Genomic DNA, 25184 nt, shown 5'->3' on the forward strand with positions numbered 1-25184 from the left:
GGTTTTTCTGTTTTTTTTTATCAATTATTTTATTTTATTTAAGTTTTTTTACTCTTTTTCTTTATTTTCTTTTTTTGTTCGATTTTATTTTTTAAGTTGAAACAAACAAAATGAAAATATTTTTGTTTTTAAAACACAACTTTGTTTTGTTTTGAAAAATCTGCTAAGGATCATAACTTTTGTTTGTCAGAAAGTTGTCTGTTTCTCTTTCTATTTCTGTGAAATGAGTCGTTCTATTTTTTGTTTATTTTATTCCTATGAGTTCGTTGACAACTTTAATGATTTTTATTGTTACCAGTTTTTGTCTGTCGTCATTTTTGAGGTTGAAGAAAGGATATAAAACAGACATAGAGGGATAAAGAGACAGAGATAAATTTAACTAACCAAAACTGTTGAATAAAGAAAAGTTTTGCAAAAACTCTCAAAACAAATTAAGGATTATGTGTATGTATGTATGTATGTATATGTACATATGTATGTACATATGTATGTATGGTAAAGGACACTACCGGAAAATTAACTTATTTCCTGAAACCTAAGAATTAACATATCCAAATTGGTTGAGGGTATGTTTGAGGGTGTAGTTTTTAAAATTATTGAAACCTTGAGCCAGCAAAAAGGCAAAGTTCTCTTAAACCCGTAACAATTTGGGGTTTTTTGGAGATTTTGATTTTTACTTCACTATGTCTGTGCAAATGAATTAATGCTTTAATTCATTTGTTGTACCTTGTTTAGTGGATACGTCTACAAATTTTTGTAGTAAAATTACTATTTTCTTTACTTTTTCCCAAATATTAAAACCACATTTTTGATAACCAATAGAATAAGATCTTGAACTTTTTCAGAAAAACTGCTCAGTAAATAACTTCCCAAGAAATAAACCCCCAAATTAAGGCTTTATTGCATTATGAAATTAATTCTCAAATTCGAAAATAAAATAAACTCCCAAAAAGGCATGAAATAAGTCCCAAGGAACTGTCTTACCATTTTATTTATTTTTTTGAGCTTTTCAACTAAACTATTGCAAGCGTAAAAAAACCAATATGGCCCTATCTTACTTTGTTTTATTAAACTAAGACTTACTCCTGAAAATTGGCTTTATCCCACGTCCCAAATTTGGCGATATATGTACATATTTCATAGTTGGTGAACTTCCAAAATTAAAAAAGTTCCCAAGTTAATATTTAAGAATTCCAGATGTTCATAAAATTTGCTGGAGTGTTATTTCATATTTTGTTGGGAGTATTTTATAGTATTTTAAGGTATTGTTTTTTTGGTGTCTTATTTCACGGAACCCGGAAAAATCTATCATAAAAATGTTTATAAAATCATAAGTACATATTTTGCTTTATTTGAAATAGGTTCATATGTTTTTAATGAAAACGGTTAGGCTATTAAAACGTGTCATTATACTAAAGCATGTTTAAAGAAACAGCTAAGGCTCTAAGGCACACTAAGGCTCCGGCCACGCAATGAGTGACGAGTGACTGATCGACCGAATCACAAGTCGCTTAGCGATCAATCTGCGCAATGTGTGGCCAATTTCCATACGACACATCGCTGAGCGATTATTTGGAAGAATGCCATCGTCAAGTGCGGTTCGTCATAGCTTACTAGTTCAAAATCGCTTTCATATTTATAGGTCTGTGATAAGATCGAGAATCCGTAGATTCGGTGTACAACCTGATAAATCGTGAAAGGGAAAATTATGCTGAATTTTATCATTTATATCAAATCTTCGCAGATTTCAAGAACGATTTTGGAAATATTGTCGTATGTCAGTACCATCTTTTGATTTGCTGTTGGAAAAGTTTGATTATACACGTGTCTGCAGAAATGACTTAGCTCAAACAAATGCAATAATCCAAGAAGAACAGTCCTGTTATAGCAGAAGCTCACGTAATGCGTTGAAAACAAGAAATGAGCTTGCGCAATATTTTTGGAAATTCTGACATTTAACAAAAAACACAATTTGTAATTAAATAATAAATAAATAAAAACTTACCAAAAAATTACAAATCTGACAACTTTTTCCCACTCTTTATCGGTGACATTTTTAACTTCCCATAGGAAGTTATTGTAATGGGTCCGATTTGTCAAATTGAAAATTTTGACATTTCTCGACGTTTCAAGGTCCCTAGAGTCGAAATAAAAGATTTTTAGAAAGATGTCTGGGCGTGCGTGTGTACGTACGCTTGTACGTCCGTACGTCCGTACGTTCGCGACGTTTTTTTCGTCGTCCATAGCTCAAGAACCAGAAGAGATATCGACTTCAAATAAATTTTGTTATACAGATAATAAGGCAGAAAGATGTAGAAAGGGCTCTCAAGAAAATTGCGTTGGTGGTTTTTTTACCATAGCAGTTTGAAAAAAGGTGAAAATTTTCGTTAACCCTAAATATCTTACGAACCAAAAACGCTAGAGACTTGAATTAAATTTTATATAATATATTGTAACGTGATACCAAACAGGTATATTTTTTGAAAAAAATAAATATAACGGTTTTTTTTTTAAATCAATAAAACTGAAAAAAAAAATTTGTCACCTCCAAAATTTTACGACTGAAATATGATTTCATCTCTAAAACAATTTTGTGCAACGAAAAATAATGTTTTTGACATCTGATAAAATTTTGAGAAAAATCGAATTGACAGTTTTTTAATAAAAAATAAAAATCTAAAAAGAGCATTACTCAAAGTTCGTAAAAATTGAATATCGATTCAAATATCTTTTCAAAAACTTAAAATTTAGGCTTCAAGCTTATATTATCTTATAAAAAATATTGTTTTCAACATTTGGAAAATGTTGAGAAAAATCGAATTGACAGTTTTTTTACAAATAATAAAAACCTAAAAAAAATTTATAAAAGTTGGTAAAAATTGATTTTCGACTCAAATATCTTTTCAAAACTTTGAGATATTGGCTTTAATTTACTTTAAACTTCCAAAAAATCTTGTTGTCAACATTCAGTTAAAGTTTGAAAAAAATCGAATTGACGGTTTTTTTACAAAAAATAAAAACCTAAAAAAAATGTATAAAAGTTGGTAAAAATTGATTTCGACTCAAATATCTTTCCAAAAATTTTAAATATTGGCTTGAAACTTATTTTATTTCACAGAAAATATTGTTTTCGATATTAAACAATTTTTATATAAAAATCCAACAGTCCGTTTTTTCATAAAAAATAAAATCTACAAAAAATAGTACGCAAATTTGGTAAAAATTGATACGAGTACATACAGACAAACTTTTAAGCAAGACAAATCGACAGACGGGATGGGAAGTTATCAGTGTGGGTCGCATCCCAGCCTCTTTTTATTTTTGTAATCCTTGTGGGTGTCCTGCCATAGTACTGGGCGGCTTTGGACAACTGAAATTAGACTTTGAGTCTTTATTGTAGACATTTTTTCTACGTGTCGTCGATCAGCGATCGCCTGAAAAATTAAAACAGATTTGATTGCAGAGCAACGCACAGTGGGGCACCTTGTATGGGGAACTGGCAAAAACTCCATAAAATCTGAACCACTTTATTGATTTTCATGAAATTTTCAGAAAAGATTGATTAAAGAGGAGCCCACAATAAGAGAAAATGGCTTTTGACCAAAACATGTTTTTTCTAAAATCCAACATTGAAAAAAATATTAAGATTAATCGTATTTAAAAATATTTTGAAATCATACTTTTTTATGGAAAAAAAAAAGAAAAAAGAGGTACTCGTATTTTGTGTTTTTTTTTCATTGCATTGAAATCTTGTTTATATATCTTTTGTTTACTATTTGGGGCCCTCAAAAAGGCCATTTTTGAAGAAATCTTTCTCAAAGAGTTTAGAGTTTTTGTAATGACTATTTTGTTCATAATTATATTAGTAAGTGTTTAGCTTCTTCACTCATCAAATAATTTTTGGACTTCGGTTCAGGCCTTAAAAATGAAATAAAATGATCTGAAGATATAAGGAACATGTGCAGGACATCTTCGTTTGTAGCCGCCCTTGAAATTTTCCTCTTATTGTTGGATCGAAAATATCTTTAATCCTTATTTCGGCTCTCTTGAGCTTCCTCTGACAAGGTACCAATGGGAAGTTCACAATATGAATCTATAATTTTATTTCCGGGTAAAAGAATCTTATGAACACTTCCTGGTAAGTAGTAACAAGGATATAATTTAACAGCAATATTCGCAGTTTCAATAGAGTATTCTTGAAACTTTCCTGCACCGATATAGTGATTAAAACAAATAACCTCCAAATTAGGCGCCAAACGCCTTATTAAATTTTCATCAATTTTGGTAATTTCAGATGTGGGAGATGTGCTTATTAAAAAAAAACGTCTTGATGTATTGCCGGAGTTTGTTGTTCCACACCCATGTTTAACAACATCAACAAGCAGTCCCAATTTTTACCGAAATTCGTTCTGTATACGAGTTTTTGTATTTTTTTTAATTCTGCAGTTTGTGGAGTTATTCTCAAAGCTTTAAACGGAAGATTATAGGAAAGGTGCTGAATATACTCCATGAAGCATGCAAGTCGACATTTCAAACTTTAGCGAATCGTTATTTGTCGGCTTCAACTGCAAACTTGAAATGCTGTTCATTTCCGATGGCCTTGCACCACAAATTGTACAATCGCTACTTGCAGAGGTATTTGTAACAATTTGCACGTCTACCATTGTAAAATATAATACGTGTGTTATTTTAGTTCGAAAACCATTATGCTCTATTTGTGTGGCTCGAAGATTTTTAATTTCAATCTCAACACGATCTCTTTCCTTCCTGACTTCTTCAGGAGTCTCGTTTGAAAATGAAAATCTAATCGCGCGACAGTAACGGGTTGAAGATGCTCTCGAATTTTTCCATAAAATGTTTTCCTTTTCTTCTTCGACGAGCTTAAGAGGCACAAGGGATGTCAAAAATATGTGTTCATCATAAACACCTTCCTCGGAAACTCATCCCCATTTGGTCTGCAGAACTTTTCACCAAAAGTTTTTAAAATTCTATTGCAGGTGTGATCTAAGAGATCTTAAAGTGGGACAAAGGCAGATGTTTCATTTGCTGTGGAGTTATTTGTGTAGCATTTTTTGTCGATTTTGTAACCTTCTTGTACGAAGGGTAGATATCGTGTGCAATTTCTTAAGATGGTTTCCGGATTACTTCATACTGTTCTTTAGTTAGTCTGGCCAGCACAGTTAAGGCTAGAGCAGCATCTGGGTCAAAGGATGACGTTGACGCTGCTGCATCAATTAATGCTTGAGGCACATTATCTTGAAGTTTTCTTATCTTGCTTCTTTTGCTGCGATCGCGGCATTTTTCGAAGTCCTTCGGTCTTCCACCAAAATTAACACGAGCTTCTTCAATAGAAATACTGGTAGAGTTCTTAACACCAAACTTACCTTCTATCCATTAAATTTCGACAAAAAATGTTGTTTATATTTTTTTTAAATTAAAAAATCGCTGAGTCGCTTGGGGTTTATGTGGCTATCTCTATACGATTATGTATTCTAATTTGTTTGAGTCTCTCGGTCAATTATTGCACAAATATTTTTGTGAGGGAAACGTGTTAAGAAGTCAAAAATAAAGGAGAAAGGAAAGCTATTAGCAAATTGTTGGTTCTATTTGATTTACTGATTTATTGGTTTACCGAATCGGAGTGTTGCTAGTATAAAGAAAAATTCCATTTCAATGGATTTAAAAGTTTATAAAAAATTGTTTAAATTTTTTTAAATCAAAACCAAAAACGTAAATGACAAGTTTATATTTCTAAGATTTCTGAGAATTCGCAGTCAAATTGACAAAGCACGAAATACAATCAGAATTCACTTTTCATTTTGACATAAGAGTCTAAATAACTTATTATTTCATTCGATCCTCTTAAAAGTGGAATCGAATCAAAAAATGTCAATTGAAAGATTTTTTATTTTTATTTTTTTTTATTTTTATTTTTATTTTTATTTTGAAAATACAAAAGGTTCGTTAGAACTTCTTGACATTTAAATTTCGTTTGACATACAGTGGCTGACCAAAGTATAGATACGACCATTATTTCCCCATCAAAAGAAGTTGGAAACCAATGTAAGCAAATGTAATAATACAGTTTTGTTTAAAATGTTTTTTAATAACAGTACACAAGAAACAAGTGAATTCATTATAAACTTAAAATGTTATTAACAAAAAAAAAAACTAACATCTAAACATGTAACATCAAGTCTTAAATTTTTAAGGAAATCAATATTTTGTTGGGCCATCACGGGCATCTGTTACTGCCAGTCTTGGCATCGAAGAAACTAAATTTTCGAGCTCAGTGGATGTAATATTTAGCCATTCTTTCTGGAGCTTCTCATTAAGCACTGATAATACTTGTTTTCGTATTTTTCGCTGTAAAATCTCACACACGGGCTCAATAACATTCAAGTGCGGGCTTTGAGGCGGTGTGTACAGTTGTCAAGGAGCATGGTATAGAAGCCAATCTTTCACAATCTGAGCCGTGTGCTTGGGATCGTTATCTTTATGAAAGATCCAACGCTTCCCAAGACTTAAAGCATCAACTGATGATTTCAAATTTTGTTCTAAAATGGATTTGTACTGAAAGCGATCCATGAACACTAATTTTCCTACTCCAGACGCACCGACAGCACCCCAAACCATGACATTGCCTCCACCATGCTTAACAGTAGAGACTAAGTTTTCCGGATTCATGGTTTTGATTTGTTTGCGCCACAGCTTTTCTCTCCCATCGCTTCCAAATATGTTGTATTTCGATTCATCAGTGAACAAAACTTGCATCCAGAAGTCCATGTCCTTTTCAATATGCTTTTGGGCGAATTCCAAACAAAGTTTTCGATTTTAACCGCTTATAATGGTTTTTTTTTTTTAAGAGTTCTGCTGTGGTAACCGTTATTATTCAAGGTTCTTTGAATAGTGCGTATATGAACAATAGTTACTAGGTCTTGGGCCAATGTTGTGGCATTAACTATTAGATTTTTCATAACTTTGTTTAAGATGAAGCTTATTTCTCTTCGATTGAGTTTTTTCGGGCGTCCACTACGCGCTTACGCGGCTTGTTTTCAACTGTGCCAGTATTATTTAAGTTACGAAATATGGTTTAAACTACAGACTTACTTAAATTTAATAGCTTTGCTTCATCGCCAAAAAATTTTCCTTCGTTTCCATGTTTTATAAGCAAATTTCGGACATTAATTAAAAATTTCTTTGCGAGAAGCCATTATTGAAATTAAAAATTTGTTGAAACTGTTTAAACTCCGACTGTATACTTCTTGTAAACCTTAATAAAAAATTAGCAATAATCATGAATTAGAGTGTATTTCAGATATGCTGTTTTCATTCTAAAGCAAGTTTCTTTCAAATAGGTATTACTGTATACAGTTTGCGCCATCTAGATATATAATATTTCAACGTTGAAAAAATTTGAGCAGCAGCAAAAATAAAGAAGATTTAAAAAAAATAATATTGTATGTCATTTATTTTAACCGAGGATTAGAATACGAAGTTGATTGAATAACCGCCCTCATTTGATTCACCAAAAGCATTTTTTTTGTTAAGAGCATTCTTTATTGCATTAGGCTTTTGGCTTACTGGCATAAACTGAACTTTTTAAATAATCCTATAGAAAGAAATCTGGTACCGTCAAATTTGGAGGACGAGGAGGTTTCTATAAATCATTATATTTTTTGAGACAACGTGTAGTGGGAACTTGCACTTCAAGCACTTGTTTGAAGCTGCTGCTGTGTGGCTAGTTGTAAATATAAGTTGTCTTTGTTCTGCATTTTTGGCCCTACAAAGTCCACTAAATCCAACTACACAGTGCGCTGTCATCGATCGTCTATCCTACTTTTAAAAACTAATGATGATGGTTTTTGAGCAACCAAGCAAACCAAGCTTCTGGATGTGTAGTGGTGTCTGATAAGTAATTTGTGTGTTCCCCAAATTCGTTAAATATGTACATATATTAACCCCATCGAACAGGATGAATAACTTTCGGCCATCCACCACTTCCATTAAAACATTTTTTTTCACAGCGTATCAATTCATGGCTAAAATGACATTGAATAACATTTCAAAATTTTTTGTATCTGTCAAAATTGGCTGAAAAATGGTGGAGTTATTCAACATTGAAACATAAGAAACATCCAGTTGGCGCACCCTGCATTTAGGTGATGAAGCTTTATATTTCGAGTTTTAAAATGCCTTTAGACTCATCAAAATACTGCTTGGACCATTGACGCTGTAGACATCTTTCTGTGGGGAAGAAGGAACTTGGACAAACAATTGTAAATTGAACTCTTTAATGAAAGTTAAATGGCGCTTCAATCGCTAGAAGGCAAAAATCCACTGGCTAGAATAAATTCTCCTTGAAATAATTTTATCACTTCCAAATTTTACAAACAGGATTAAGAGTTCAACTAGAAATGGGGTTACATTTTTGATCCAAGTATTTCTTTATTTCAGTTAAGATTTTGAACTGAAGTCGAGTTGAAATAACATGACTGAAGCCTCGAGTATATTTTACTGTGTCATTTTTATTCTATAAAGTTGTTAACTTTAAATTAAAATCTCTTGTAATCGGTCCAACTTGTCAAATTGTATTTTTAATCGTCTCTCAATATTTGAAGTTCTTTAGAATTTAATTGCTTTTTTTTAAATTAAAAAAAAAACTAGAAACAAAGTTTGCAGCTGTAATCATTAACGAACAAATATTGGCATTATCATTAGAATAAATTTAATACTCGTTCTTGCTATTTGATAAACATTTTAGAAAATACTAATAGTCAGTATATTTTTACAAATTTAAAAAAAAAACTGCTAAAAATTAGTGTAAACTGGGTTTTCACTCAAATTTCTTGACAACAAAGGAATATATTGACTTCAAACTTATTTTATTTCATAAAGAATGTTATCTTAATACTTAATATCATTTCTTAAAAATCAAATTGATAGTGTTTTGTACATAAATTAAAGGCATGTCAATAATACTACCAAAAAGGGTCAATACTTCCATTTTTCGGACAGAAAACAGAACATACTTTAATTTTGTGTAGCATACTTTTTAAAATTCCTTAGATGATACTTTGGCTGACAAAATATTTAGTTTTCAAAATATAGGGGACACTAATGGAAAGTTATGAGTGCCGCTCTTTAATTAAACAACAATAAAATGTCTCCGTTGCATAAAAACTCATAAAGTCACATTCGTTAGTCGAAGACAAAATATTTTCTGAAAAGTACTTAGTATTGAAAGATAATTTTCCCCTTCCGTCCCCACGTCTGTTCGAGGGACCCAATTTTCTTTTGAAGACAATTAATTTTCTAAAATTCAAATCAAATTTACTACCCCATCATTTACAAAATCACTTCAACCTCTTAAAAATACCTCACCCCTCTATAAAAGTTTCCTCTTCCTTTTTATGTACAGAGTAGATATTTAATTCACCTCATTAATATACCTCAGTCCTAGAATTTTCTATTTCCCTGGTTCCATAGTCAAACTAATAGAAAAGAAACACTGGCCATTAAGTTTATTGGTCCATTCATTTTTCATCACCAAAAGCATCTCTTCTTCTTCTTTGACGTACACAAGTATAGTTAAAATGAAGCACAAAAGGATAAAAACTAACAACAAAAAAAAAACAAATGAATGGTCCTTAAAAGAGAAATTCTTAATTTAAACAAATAAAAAAGAAAAACCATACAACATCCAAACCGAACCAAAGAAATAATGTAAACCGGAAACAGGAAACCTTTTTTGTTCCATCATATAACCAAACTAATTTACTGTGTGTGTTTTGTTTGTTGTCTCGTATATCTCTCTTATTATTCTTATTCTTATCCTTTTTGTTGTTTCTTTTCTGATTTATTCTTAAAGCACGACGTGCCTGATGGAAAACATGCCCTCATCCTTGTACGCCAGCCAAAAGGAAACCTCGTTTGGATATCCACTCAAGAGACGATAGGTAATAAGATAGGGAATACAAACGAAAAGGATAAGAAATTTGAACCTCGCCTCAAGACCTGGAACGATTGTGACTACATTCAGGTAATTATATTGCTTCTTTGTAAACCACTCTACTCTCTACATACATACATATATATATTTCAGTAAACTTATTTTCTTCCTTTTTTTTAGTTCTATTTTTCTTTATTCTTCTTTTGAATTTCATTCGTGATTTCTCACACCCACGAACCTCAATTACGACCACAACTAACACCACCAGCGCAAGTTCAAACTTTCTAATTGTTTACAAAGAAATCTAAATTGTTTTTACATGATTACCTTGTCGTTGATTCCGACAGAGGGAGCGAAGAACTAGGAGCAACTAGGATAATAAAACAGAAACAGAGAGACAATAAAACAAGGACCACAAACAAAAATAAAATACAAAACGAAAAAATAAACTTCTCGTCCTTTTACGACGAAGGAATCTCATTTCTCTGTAATTTCGATTATCTTCCGGGAAAGCAAATCGCTTTTGCTATATACAATTCGTCCTTTTTGCTTCACTTTTTTCTTTCTTTCTAGTTCGTCCTTTAATGTTGTTTATGTTGTTGTTGTTGGCGCTTTTTTCTATAAGTTTTTTCTTTGCCTCTCTGATAACGAATCGGTGCAATCAAATTGAATTCCCCATTACGTTCGGTTTGTCGTCCTTGAGCATTTACAAAGGAATTACCGGTGTTCTATGTTTTGTGTCTCTCTCTTTCAATTGCTATTTATATATTTGTCAAACAAATTTGGTTTATTGAGTTTGGCTTTACCGAAATTAGGTTACACACAGCAATGTGACTCTTATATGAACAGCCAGGACTTAAATAATGGGATCATTTCTTACTTTTGACAATTTATTACACATTTACAACTTGCTAAGCTCCTCCAATATTTTGAACCCTTCTTAACCTTTGTGTAACTAATTAATTTATTAATTGCCTTCTTGAAAAAAAAACTGATATTAAAATTTGTCTAAACAGTGACAGTCCCATCCGCTGCTCTTATCAGATTATTTGACAGATGTCACATGGATTTCGAAAATTGATAGAAGTCAAAGTAGCCATCAGTGATTTTTACTTGATCAAAATACTAAGCTGTAAAAATCATTTAAATTTACTTAAATCATGTTTTGGTCTTAAAAATATGCTAATTTTTTATTAAATTTCTAAATATGGCTTTAGTATTTTACTAAATTGTTTTAAACTTTGCACCAATATATTAATGTCATTAAGAAACATGCGGCCAGATTTTGAAACGTCCGAAAAAATTTTTGCATTCCATGGGAAAAAATGAATTGATTTATTTTTGATTTAAGATCAAATCCCCCCTCCTTGCACCATACTAAACAATTTTTCAAAAATGTTAAGCTGGGAATTTGAAAGCTCTACCGAAGTTACATTAATAAAATGTTTACAAAAAAAAACAAATCCCATCGTGTTCCATGCGACACGGAAAAATCAATTTTTGAAGGAAATCCAAATTTACCAATGGAATAACCCGTTGGTAGTACCCTTAGCGACATGGTTAATGTGTTGGGGTCTTGGGTTCAATTCCTGCCTGTGCCATCTTAATTAAATAAAAAAAAGTTTTCGCGGGTACTTCCTCTTGCGAGGAATTGGCAAATCCTTCAAGAGTAATTCTTGTCCAGGTCCCTTCTATCTCTGACAACATTACTCGCATACAAGAATGGTTGCGAGTTGAAAGTCACTAGGCCCTTGTTCTTCATGGACTGTTGCGCCACCTAATTTATTTATTTTATAGCATTGTATAGGTCTTTAAGTTGGCAACACAATTTTAACTGGTTGCTAATTTGATAGCTGTCAAGTGATATATTTTTGGTTTTGAATTTCAACATTAATTGACTGACGAATGAACAATGCTTCCAAATTTATAAGTATCGCGACTTTTTGTTTAGCAACGAAGCTCACTTATGTTTGAATGGAACGTCAATAAAAAAAAACTTCCGTGTTTATATTGATGATAATCTTCAAGTGTTTGTTGACACTAGGTTACATCGAAAAAATTAACCATTTTTTGTGCTTTATGCTTTGGTGGAATCCATACGTTTTAAAAAGGGTTCTGGGCAGAACGATAGGGTTACCGCTACAGAGCAATGATTATTATAAACTTTTTCGTTCAGCAATTAAACAACCATGATGTGCAGGAGCTGTGGTTTCAATAATATAATGGAAGCAACATGTCACATAGCTCGCGCCATCATTGATTTTCTGAAGAAAACGTTTGGTTACCGCATAATTCACGTTACGGACCCATGAATTATCTTTCAAGATCGTGCGATTTAACACCGCTTGACTGTTATCTGTGATGATATGACTCCAAAATTTTTTTTTGAAAAGTCGCAGGACGTTTTACTTTTGTCAAGTCCCGAAAAGCAAACCTAGTTTTTTCTTTGGTTCTCTTTGGGCAAGAATCCTTTCATCTCTAACATGCAGTTTGAACTTCGATTTGTTGGAAAAGATAACATCGTTTAATATGTTTTAGGTTCAATTGAGATGCTCCTGAGTCCAAATAAATGTTTGTTCTCTTTTTTTAGAAATCCGACTTCAATACTAGCTTAAGTGCTCTGAGTCCATTTCTAGCGAGGCTTTCAATCACTGAACTTGAAGAAATTATTTTTCCTGTTTCTTGACACAGATCGTGTCTATGATCCATTGAAGTCCTGAACTGATACCGAAGCAATTCTGTAGAGCTCTAAAATAGTGTCTTCCACTGAGGCCGTCTTTTTTAAGGCCTTCCTATGAACTGGAAATCCCGGTTTTATGATATTTCTTTTAAATTGCATACTTTGGAAATTTCAAGTATTGTCAAATTGAATATACAGGTTCTGTTTATACTTAAAGCTATTAATAGATAAAATGGTATTCAGGGTATAGATAAATAGAGGTCTACGTGTAGTTTTTAGTAATCATAATGGCTTGGCACGATGAGCATCGCGCATTTGTCATAGAGGAATATATACGTAATGGTGGTTCTGCGATTACTACTCAGCGAGCTTTTCACATTCGATTTCAACTTGGAAGACATGATCCTGTTCCGAATAGAAAAACAATTCAAGTTTGGTTATCAAACAAAATTTCCGATACTAGGCAACAGAAACGCCTCAAAAAATTAATCAACGACCACTTCACAGCCTTATGTGACAGTTTGGTGTGTTGTTGCCGAATTTGGTGTGTTAGGTCCGTATTTTTTCGAAGAAAATGGGCAAAAAGTTAGAGTTAATGCGGATCGCTACTGTCACATGATTGAGACCTTCCTCCAGACAAATTTAAATCAGTTTACTAGGAACCACAAAGAAATCTGGTTCCAAGAAGATGGAGTCACAGCACACACTTCACGCGTTCACTAACCACTTTGAGAAAGATGTTTCCAGGGCATCTTCTTTCTTTACGAGGAGATATTACCTGGCAACCAAGGTCCCCTGATTTATCAACTTGTGATTTTTTTCTACAGTCATTGCCCAACATCTTTGGAAGCACTTAAGGAGGCAATCACTCAAGAAGTGGCAGCCATTACACCACAAATGACTCAACGAGCAATGGAAAACTTCCAGGAAAGGCTTCGTAAATGTATTAATAATAGAGGACAATATTTAACGGATATTAATGTAAAATGGCATAGTATTTAATTTAAAAAATTCAATAAAATTTTCCTGTTAAGGGAAATCTTTTTTTCGGACACTGTACGTAGATTTTCAATCCCAACTGAATTCTCTCATTATTTCCATGTAACAACTAACAGGAGCTGAATATAACCCATTTTTATTAAGATATCGACTTTTATATACAATTTCAAAGATATTTTTCTTCCTAGTTCAAATAAAAATCCAGGTGCTCTCATAAGTTCCAAACAACTCGCCAAAAAAAGGAAAAATTTGAACAGCGCTTTATTACATAATCCATGATGCCTTTACGATAAATGTTGAAAAACGGATGTTCATCGACAAATGTGAGAAGAATTCAACCCAAGCTCATAAAACTTAACGCAGTGCAAGCTTCCAAAAGGGAACAAAATTCCCGATTTTGAAACATTATTTATTGATGCTCCTTACGTATTAGTCGTAGTTTAATGTTATATTACCAAAGTTTTCTTCAATAAATCGGCTATCTAAAACTGAAAGATTTTTTCAAATCACACCAGTAGATTCTGAGACAAGCGCGTTCAAACACACAAACAAACAAGCAAACGATTAATAGATTTTTACGGATGGAATTACTTTGAAAAATTCGTATAAGTTGACATATTATAGATACGTTCTTAAGGTAGCGTTTTCAAAAGGATATCGACCCAAGTATACTTATAAACACAATTTACATATGGTTTTGAGTGGTATTTTCAATAACTTAAGAAAAATCTCATTGAAAACATTTCATTGAACGCAAAATTAAAGAGACTGGACACCTTTAAGTCTTTTAACAAAACTAATCTGTTGAAGAACCCACACTGGAATGTAGTATTCAACTTCTCAAGAAAAATTTCAGTATTTTTTTTCTATTGTTTTTTATGCTTAAATCAGTTATTTCTGTTTTTTTTGGGTCTCTAAAATCTCAAGACTCTACAATCAAAGTATCACTATGTACATGTAAATATTTAAAATTAGCAAGTTAATAAACATTATCAAACCAATTCCCGTATTAAAATTAAACACATAGTTAAATGTTATATGAGTTATCTTCGACAAAGTTTTAAAGACAAAATCAACAAACAAATTAAATCATGTTCCTATTATTTTGACGATAGCTGTATAAACGATGCTTGTGCATCCATAAATTATAATGAGAGGAATTTTAATAGGGGAGAAATTACTCCATTCCTTCAGTTAGCGCCAAAGCCATGCGTTGCGTTGGGAAGGCAGCGAAGTGGAAGAAGCAGTTGATATATTCCTGTGAAATTAGATATTAATTTAGAACTGAAACATAATTTTGTAGAATGTGCAGATAAGTGGGGGTGTTTTGTTCTAAACATTTACTCCCTTTTATACAAACCTTACCTTAGGTGCATATGAAACAAAATCATCTAAGTATGTGTGTTGAAATAATTTGAATGGAATTTACTTGTGAGAAATATGTCGGTAGATTTTGAGTGAATAAAGTTAACAGGGAATGGGGATGGAAAAGGATGAGCAGACTTGCAACACATATAAACTTTTTCTCTGTTTAATTAATGTTAAATGAGGTGTTAATTGTTAATGGCATGTTAGCGAAACACAAACGACTAACAACATTCCCACGCCATCAAACTTTTTGTTGTTAGATTTAGAATTAGAATTAGAAGAATTAGAGTTGGTGCTGTTTTGTACATTTTGATGAGGATACACCAGAAACAATACAAAAAAGTTACGCATACGCCAGAGTGGCAGAAAAATTTTTTTTGAATTTATTTTCTTGGACCAGGGAAAAAAAGGTACAACTTGTTCATGTTCTTGTTGTTTTTCGTAGAATAATGTTTATTCACCGTTGGCTACAAAAATGGTTTATGTAAACTTTATTAACTTTGCGTCAAGACATTTGCATTTAAATAGAAAAATGTGATTTAAAAACGTAAAAGTAATTGGATGCTTTACCCAGGTATTCTATAAAAGAGGGCAATTACGATAGATACATACTTAGATATTTATCAGTAGAGACAAAAATAAGTATTTTCTAAGGAGCTTTGAGAAACAATTCCTTTTTATAGGTTGTAATAGATATTCATGAAGTACATAATGGAATTTTTATTATGTGAATTTATATTATAACTCAATTATTCAACTCTGTGCGATTATGACTTCATTTAAATTTTAAAACTAGTTTCGGAAAAAAGATTCCATTTAATAAAAATCATTACATAAGATTGTCAAATTATTTTAATGACATTCAGAAAAAGAAATTCATTGTCTTATAACCAACTCTCTACAATATCTGCCCAAAAAATTCACTCTACTTAAAACATGGATATGAAACTAATTGTGAAACCATGTTTTTTTTTCAAAACTTGTTTAAAATTCTAATTCATGCCAATTACGGACTGAAGTTAACAAATTAATATTATTTTTTTCGAAATTCACATTCAAAAACACTTTTTTTCAACTATGAATAAAGCGAAAGAAGCCAAAGACAGAGATGATTTTTCCTAACATCAAACATTTTGCACATGAAATCTCTTAGCCAAAAAATCAAATCAAAAGGTTTAACGAACCTATAAATTTAAAGACTTATCTCAAGCCCGAAGAAAAAATGTTTTTGCTCTGCTAATTAAGTGTGAGTTTTTTTTAGGTCAACTATCTAAGCCCATGATGGAGGCAGATATCAACATTTTTGTTTGATTTTGTTTAATGTAAAAAACAGACTAGCATTCTAAATACATAAAATCGAAAAGTTCTGCTCTTCAGAATTCTGACTGTATACAAACAAATTCTGTTTTTTAAGACATTGGAACATATCGTTGTTCTGTTTTTGTAAGTCAGCTTTTAAAAATTCAAATTTTTGCCGAAATTCTGCCACTTCTTGATTTTAATTGATTCGGTTAAGAAAAGTTTGTTGAAAATTAAAAGTCTGACGTTAATTAAGCATGCGTTGTTTTTCATTATTGAACATATTTGATTGCTTGTAGAATTTTGTAAATGAAAATTTAAAAAATAAATATTTTGAAAGCTGATTTTCAACCACAACCCTTTGAAAAGTAAAAAATGTAGTGTTCAGCTTATTTTGTTTTTATCCATCAAAACTTTGTAGAAATTTTGTTAGAAAGTATCATATTATTTGAAGTAAATAAATATCAGAATAAAAATGGGTACTTCACTTTTAGAAATTCAGATTTTTTTATTAAACTTACGTCAACACGTCAATTTTCAATTGAGTTCCAGATCTGTGAATCCAAGAAATGCGTTCTTTTAAATATTTTATGCTCCGTGTGTTATTATAATTGTAAATTCAATCTGAAGCCGTTGGACGAAATTTTTTAAAACTACCCATGGGAGTTCAAAAAAATTATTTTCCAGCTTGCAATTTTATGTCGAAAAGTTGAAATCACTCATTTATTTATTTATTTGTTTAATCTACGAGCTACAGGCTCAACAGATGCAAAAAAGAATAAATGCATAGGTATATACAAAAAATAAATAATTTACACTTCATGATTAATTTCTTAAAAACGGATAATACAAATCAATTTTCCCCAATTTAACTTGAAACTGTTTCATTAATCCCAAAATTTGTCCTATGCTAAGATTGAAAAAGTCTAATCGGACTAATCGGGGCGTAAATACAAATTAACGATAGAAGGTTAGGACACTTTATATGGTAACATAAGATATCTCGCACAAATATTATATCATGAATAGTACTTCGCGATTTGAGATATCTCAGACCCAGAAGATTACGTCGAGCTTGAGAATCTGGACAAAAATTCCAGCGCATTTTACAAAACACATATTTTGTGAAACGATTCTGAACTTTCTCAATTCTATCCGAAAATGTTTTTTGGAAAGGATTCCATATGACATCAGCATACTCAAGTAATGGAAATTCACTTTTAAAAATAATTTAAGATCATCAGCATAAATGAGACATTGGCTAAAAATGTATGTTTTTGCAAATATCATCGATAAAGATTATAAGTAAAAGTGGGCCAAGATGACTGCCCTGCGGAACTACTAAGGTACATTTAATGGATCTCGAGGTTTGGTTGTCAATTTTTACTTAGTTATATCAGTTAAAAAAGATGAAATACACTGAAGAAGATTAGAGTGAATCCCAAAGTTATGAAGCTTACGAAGCAGTATGTTGTGTTGTGTTGGCTTTGACTTTCTAAACAATTAATAACGAAAGAGGAAAAACATGTGAGATTAGTGACAGTTGATCTAACCGATATAAACCCATGCTGAAACTAAACCCAGGCATGACTTACATGTTCTTTTACGACAAAATCCAGTTTGGTCTTTACTAAACTTTTAAGCAATTTAGAAATTGTTGAAAGCTTACAATAAGCCTCTGTAATTTTCAACATTTTTTTTCGAAATGAGCCAGCCTTTTGTTATACCACGGAGGTTTTGAGATATTCTTTTCAGTCCTATAAGGTGCAAATAAGTTAAAAGGTGTATTTAAGATACCCGTGAAACGGTTAAGCATATTCTTCAAGTATAGGTTTAAAAATTCAGTATTACAGTCTACAGTTCCAAGATAATTATCGAGTTCAATGAAGTTTAATTTTAAGAAGTTAAATGATTTTGGATTATTACAGTTACATTTTAAATATCTAATATCTAAATATCTAATTCAGAAGCATTTTTTGAATTATATTTGATAAGCATATTTTCACTTAAGGAATATGACCAATTTATATCGGATCATTTTAAATCACTAACAATACAAATTTTGTGCAAATGATTTTTGAAATTATTAACAAAATCAATGTTAGTAAAATGTTTTTCATAAAGTCCAATATTGCTTTTTGGTGGTATATAACTAACCATGACGTACATTAACATACCAAGTTCAAGACTGATGGAAACACATCGTTCAATATCGGTGATAGGTAGTGTAATTGATTCACATAACATGGTTGAGCGAAGGTCAACCAAAAAAAAATCAAAAATTTCACTTCTAATTCGAAATGATTAAAAACTCCTGCAAAACATTTTCTTTCAACTTTTTTTTTTTTTGGATTTTGAAAACTTATTCTCAAAAAAATGAATATTTCCAAAACCATTTCGGCTAAAAAATTGAGCTAGTGTAAAAATTTGGTTTCAAAAGCTGACTCAGAACTATTCAAAACTGCATTCAGTTTCAGCCAAACGGGAGTGCGCTGTAATTTATTTCTTTTTCGGATCTTGGAAACTTTTCTAAGCAAAAAACTTTAAAAAAAAAACGTTCAAGGAATAAAATTTGAGCACGTGCATGCACTTTCAAAACTTAAAATTGTAATAAGTACAACCTCATGGGAGCTCGAAAAATACTTATTGCCCAACAAATGCCTTATTTTTAATTGATGAACAGGGTTATCCATTTTGCGGTTTCAAAGGTTAATGTAAATAAAACACATATACATTTTTTTTCATGATATTTCCTTTTTATTATAAAGTTTGAACATTGACATTATGTATGAATCAATACATTATTTAAATGACCTCCACGAGAATTGTTACAAGCAACGATTCTTTTTAAATAATTTTCGACCACTTCTTGACACATATTGGGCGGGATATCAGCTATAACTTGTCGAATGTTGGTTTTAAAGTTAAAGTTTTATCTGCATAAACATGATATTTTGCATAGCTTCATAAGCAAAAAGTAGAGGGGTGTCATATCATCACGGCGATAAACTAGGCAGCCAGTAAATGTCTCTTGCAATAAACCCATATTCGGTCAAGTTATGTGGCAAGTGGCACCGTCTTGTTGAAACCACATATTCTCCAAGTCGTATTCTTAAATATCAGACACAATGAGTCGGATACGAATTGACGGTGACAGTCGTTCGATGAAGGTAGGTCCAATGACACCTCTGGACCAAAGATCGAACCTAACATTGACTTTTTGTGTGTCTTCAATTAGTTGAGGATTCTCACAACCCCAAATATGACAATTTTGTTTTATAACATAAAACCTAGTGAGAAATGTACTTCTTTGGTGAAGAGAATTTTGTTTGAAAAATCGCCGCCCACCGCCTGTTGTTCAAGGTTTCAACTGACGTATCTTCGTTGTGAATTTTCAGATGGCTTCAGTAATTCCTTAGAATGATGAGGAATCGACACATTTAGGTCTTCGCAAAACTTTCACTTACAGAAGCCATATTTTAAGTGGTACGAGCGAAACGATGATGCGAATGCCTTACAAAATTTAGTTTTCTTCAAATTTCTTCGCAATTTTGCCATTTGCTATGTGGCTATGGCAGAATGACTATTTTTATAGAAGGCTAAAACAATTTGTAAAAGTTGTGCAATTTTACAGCGATCTATTTTAATATCAGAAAAGATAAAATCGTTTAACAACTTAGTTTGACAGGTGTCTAATTCTAGCCCTATACTTTTGAAACCGAAAAATGGAAAGAAAGAGAGAAAGAACTACAACATTTTAAATACAGTTCGATCTACAATTACATTTTATATTTAATGAAGTGTTCCAAGAATAGTAAAGTTTTGAAAAAAAAATGTATAACTCAGAAAATTAAAACAAAAATATTTGGCGACTCGAATATCTTACGAACAATAAATGATAATACTTCTAGAATAAGTCTATAAAACGGAAAATAACGTCTTTGACAACTGGTAAAATTTTGAAAAAAATCGAAGCAATGGTTTACAAAACATAAAAACTGATGTTTAGTTTGAATATTTCGAAAATAGTGATGATATTGACATCAAAATTCTTAACGTCGAATAAAGTTCTTAGAAAAATCCAATCAGTATTTTTTTTTGAAAAATGATGCCGAACTTGTTGAAAAATTGATTTTCGACTAAAAATGTCGAGAACAAAAACAGATATTGAAATTAAACTTATTTTAACACATTTAAAATATTGTTCCTATTCTTCATTTATTTAAAAAAAAAATTAAATATTTTTTTTTGCAAAGCACGAAAATCTTCGAAAACAACACAAAAATTATAAGAAATGGTTTTCGACTCAAGTATTATAAAAAGAAAGAAAAATATTGAGTTAAAATGTTCGTATCTCATATACAAAATATTGTTGTCAGTATTTTGTTAAAGTTTTAAAAAATCGACAAACGGACACTGATGGAAGTTATTTCAGTGTGGATCACATCCTAACCTCTTTTTAACTTCCCATAGGAAGTTATTGTAATGGGTCCGTTTTGTCGAATTGAGAATATTGACATTTTAAGGTCAGTAGAGTCGAAATAAAACATTTTTAGAAAGATGTCTTTGCGTGCGTGTGTACGTACGTCCGTACGTTCGCAACGTTTTTTTCGGCGTCCATAGCTCAAGAACTAGAAGAGATATCGAAATCGAAATTAAATTTTGTTAAACAATTTACAAAAAGGTGAACATTTTGTTAACATTAAATATCTCACGAACCAATAACGCTACAGACTTGAATTAAATTTTAAATTATGTATTGAAACGTGATACCAAACAATTATATTTTTAGAAAAAAATCCGATTAACTGTTTTTTTTATAACAACAAAAAAACAGACAAAAATGTTCTTTAGCTCTAAAATTTTACGAATAAAAATGATTTTTTCTCTAAAACAAATTTTTTGCAACAAAGAATAACATTTTTAACATCTAGTAAATTTTTTCGAAAAATCGAGTTGAAAGTTTTTTTATAAAAAATAAAAACCGAAAAAAAACAACTCAAGTTAATAAAAATTGAATTTTGACTCAAATATTTTTTCGAACATTTAAGATTATGGCTTCCAACTTATTTTATCTTATAAGAAATATTGGTTTCAACATTCGGTAATATTTTGAGAAAATCGAATAGACAGTTTTTTACTTACAAGTAAGTAAGAATTGATTTTCGACTCAAATAATGTTTCAAAACTTTGAGACATTGGCTTAAAATATATTATCTTTTAAAAATTATTGTTGTCAATACTCAGTAATATTTTGAGAAAAATCAATTCTACACTTTATTAACAAGAAATTAAAAACTTAAAACAAAATTCACAAAAGTTGGTACAAATTGAATTTCGACTTAAATATCTTTTTAAAACTTTGAGATATTGGCAATAAACTAATTTTGCCTTATAAGAAATATTGTTTTCAGTAAAATTTTGATAAAAATTGAATTGACAGTTTTTTACAAGAAATACAAATCTACAAAAACTTAATAAAAGTTGGTAAACATTTATTTTCGAATAATTATCTTTTAATAAATTTAAAATATTAACTTCAAACTGCTTTTATATTATAAAAAATATTGTTTTTTAACATTCGGTACACTTTTAAGAAAAATGCGATTGACAGTTTTTTCACAAAAAATAAATACCTAAGAAACGCATTACTTAAACTTCGTAAAAATTGATTTGCGACTCAAATATCTTTTCAAAAATTAATTTTATTTCATAAATAATATTGTCATAGACATTCATAAAAAAATAAAATCTACAAAAAAGTAGTACGCAAAATTCTTAAAAATTGTTGTTCGGTACTCAATATTTCTTGAATAATAAAAGATATTGACTCCAAATTAATTTCATTGATCTAATTTTTATTTGTTTATATACAAAACAAAAACTTTTAAGAAATGCTACAAAAAGTCGTAAAAGTTGGTTTTCAACTAAAAATCTTTATAGCAAAAATCAAACTATTTTTTTAGAATAATTCAACCGACAACTTTTTTAACAAAACACGAAAACCTACAAACTTTTAAGCAAGACAAATCGACACACCGGATGGGAAGTTATCAGTGTGGGTCGCATCCCAGCCTCTTTCTTTTGAATATTTTAGTCCAATCCCCATGAAGTGTTTCAAATGAAACAAAATGTTTTAAAATGTATCTCTAAATATTTAAGTCGATATTGCCAGTGTAACATTTTTGTTCCTTCTAAACGTATTTACTATCAAAATTGTTTCCCCTGTCAACCTTAGTACAACAATTAGAAGAACCTAACCTAAGTACGTCTCTTTTAACGACTTTTCTGTACACATTATCTTCATACTGTATTATCTCTTTTCTTTATGTTTTCATCATAAATCTTCACACAAAATATTGCCAATTTAAAAAAAAAAAACAATAATAAAACGCACATCAATTAAACTCCGTCAAAATCACCTCAATCAGCCCTAATTCCAAAATCTTTTATATTAGTGATTTTTACTAATACAAGATAATGATTTTTCAAATAGGACAGCCCAAACCCGAAATGGAAATCAACGGTAACGTAATGTATACAAAAACCACCCATAATCTTCCTCTATATACCATAAGTGTTTAAATTTAATTTTACATCCTTTATTTTTCAAAAAAATAATACAAAAAAATAGCAAACCAAAATATTACAAAATTCGATTGAACTTTTTCACTCCTTTTCTCTTTTTGTGTTTCTATGTGTTTTTGAATCAGAGAGCATCACAATTTTATACAAAAATAATTTGAAATTTTATATAGCTAGATAGTACGAGTATATGTTTATGTATATTCTTTGCAAAAAGGTCAAAGTCCTGTTATTGTTAGCCCTAAACCACAAATCCCACAGAAATACCATTCACCTAGAATATTGTGTTCTTATATCCTTCTAAATATTTATATGAATGTATGTGTACCTACCTCTAGCTATCAGTAGACAAAAACAAAAACCACTTTTTTGTGTACGTTGGTTGTGTAGTTAGATGATGATCATTGAAAGGACTAAAATAAAAAAGAACCACAACCCATTGACGTGTTACACTAGAAAGGATATCGCACAATCCGGAAAAGAGTACCTACCTACAAACAAAATAAAAAAAGGATCCCCAATATCCCAAACCATAGAATATATAAAATTCCCCCTCGTCCTTTCGTTTTCAAAACCAGGAACGCATGTTGCAGTCATCCAGTTAGCTCACAGGACATAGCCAGTACCACACACGTACCGTTATACGAGTATGTGTATAATTTTACTATTCTTGTATTTCTTTTGTTGTATTGTGTTTTTGAAAATTATTCTTTTTTTGAGCTGTAGTCCTGGTTCTTTTTTCTATCACACTTCTGGTATTTTATTGAAAATTGTACACATTTAGAAAAAGGCACTTTTTAAAATTAAATACCAATTCAGCACGTTTTTTCACTTAAATACATATATATACGAATTTATATGGCACCCTGCACAAAACAGCACACACAGGATAATAAAGGACATGATGATATATTGTAGTACTTGCAACAACTTTATATGTACAACTTACAACACTATACTTTTGCCAGGAACTCGCGTTAAAATCCGGTTCCTTATCGTGTGGAACGGCTCAGCTGGGCGTTTGGAAAATGAAGACGAGGCTTCATCATAAAGGATGTGAAAAATCCTTACTTCTCTTCCAGATTAATGGACAACTCTTCTTTCTTTATATGCATGTATCATATGACATAGCATCTACGATGTATACGAGTATAAACCAGGAGCACATATAGATCCTTCAAGGATAGGCTAACTGAGACTACATATATAGGGACTGTAATAGGGAGTAGGCAGGCACGAGTATATACGACAAGTACCCTTCTGGATGATAGAGGAAAGTCTGTTATCTCAAGTTTCCGTTTTTCAAGCGCCAAACTGATGGATTTGAGGGTTTGTTACTTTTGCATGAAGTTTCAGATTGGTGTGTTGAGATTGAGAGACTTTTTGAGAGTCATCTTCTTCTTCTTCTGGAGTAACACTGTCATCTGATGAAATTTGATTTTAATTGATTGAGTTGAGTCCTTGATTTGAAGGCATTGTTGCAGGAAGGAGGAATATGCTTGATGCGATATCTCATCTTATTCGTTAAGGTCCTTGTTGCTGTAATAGAAATGATGTTTTCAACTGAGGGAAAGATTTTCGGTTTTGACAGAATGTGTTCAAATCCTCTCAATCTATCCATTTATGTCCTTGAAGTGGGAAAAAAACTAACAATAAGTTGAGTTGAGTTGATGATGGAGATGGAGAAGGCTCAGTAGAATTTTTTCTATAGCTTAATCGTTTTAATGGGCTTAAATGCCCACTTATCCTTCATCAGGATAGGATAATATTCTTTCACTCTCTCTCTTCGCAAAGCAAAGCAAAGAATCTTCGCCGCACCGCACCGGAAGAGATCATCTAATGGATGATGACGATGCATTCAAAACTGTTTCCTTAATGGATTAAGTAAGAACGATTCAAAAAGAAATAAGACCATACTCCCACATCACGCATAAAGGATTGTGCTTAATTTTATGCGAGCTTGGAAACACTTAGGAGTCCTAAATGGCGCAATATTTTAATGGCTATACATGATGATATGAAGAACTACACTACCGACCGACACGGACCGAACAACGATGCTATCGTTAACGTTAACAGTTTTATTGAAGGCTGTTTCTTCTTTATTTAAGCAGTTTTAGTTTTTTTTTTGCTTTTTTAAGTTCGGTCGCTGCAAGTCCTTGAGCTATAAACTGAATCCTTATGAAGTGAAATGTGACCACTTGATGATGTATTTCCATGTATATAAATTTTTTTATGTTTTTTAATTCAAGATTCGAAGTTGTTTACATATTTTTACATCAGGAGAAAGGTTTTGAGATG

General features: G+C 31.3%; 1 protein-coding gene across 4 annotated transcripts in view; it reads left to right on the forward strand.

Moving 5' to 3' along the window:
* LOC129944417 (uncharacterized) overlaps positions 1–25184 on the forward strand; it is a 270811-nt gene that overhangs the window by 228119 nt on the left and 17508 nt on the right. For 3 of the 4 annotated variants that reach the window (XM_056053831.1, XM_056053830.1, XM_056053832.1), the window contains 2 exons: positions 9872–10042; positions 22795–22824. In XM_056053831.1, the coding sequence (XP_055909806.1) occupies positions 9872–10042; positions 22795–22824 (201 nt within the window). The remainder of the gene's footprint in view (positions 1–9871; positions 10043–22794; positions 22825–25184) is intronic. The other variant, XM_056053833.1, reaches the window with a different exon arrangement.

This window comes from Eupeodes corollae, chromosome 2 (genome assembly GCF_945859685.1).
Source record: "Eupeodes corollae chromosome 2, idEupCoro1.1, whole genome shotgun sequence".
In the NCBI taxonomy this organism is placed as follows: domain Eukaryota; kingdom Metazoa; phylum Arthropoda; class Insecta; order Diptera; family Syrphidae; genus Eupeodes; species Eupeodes corollae.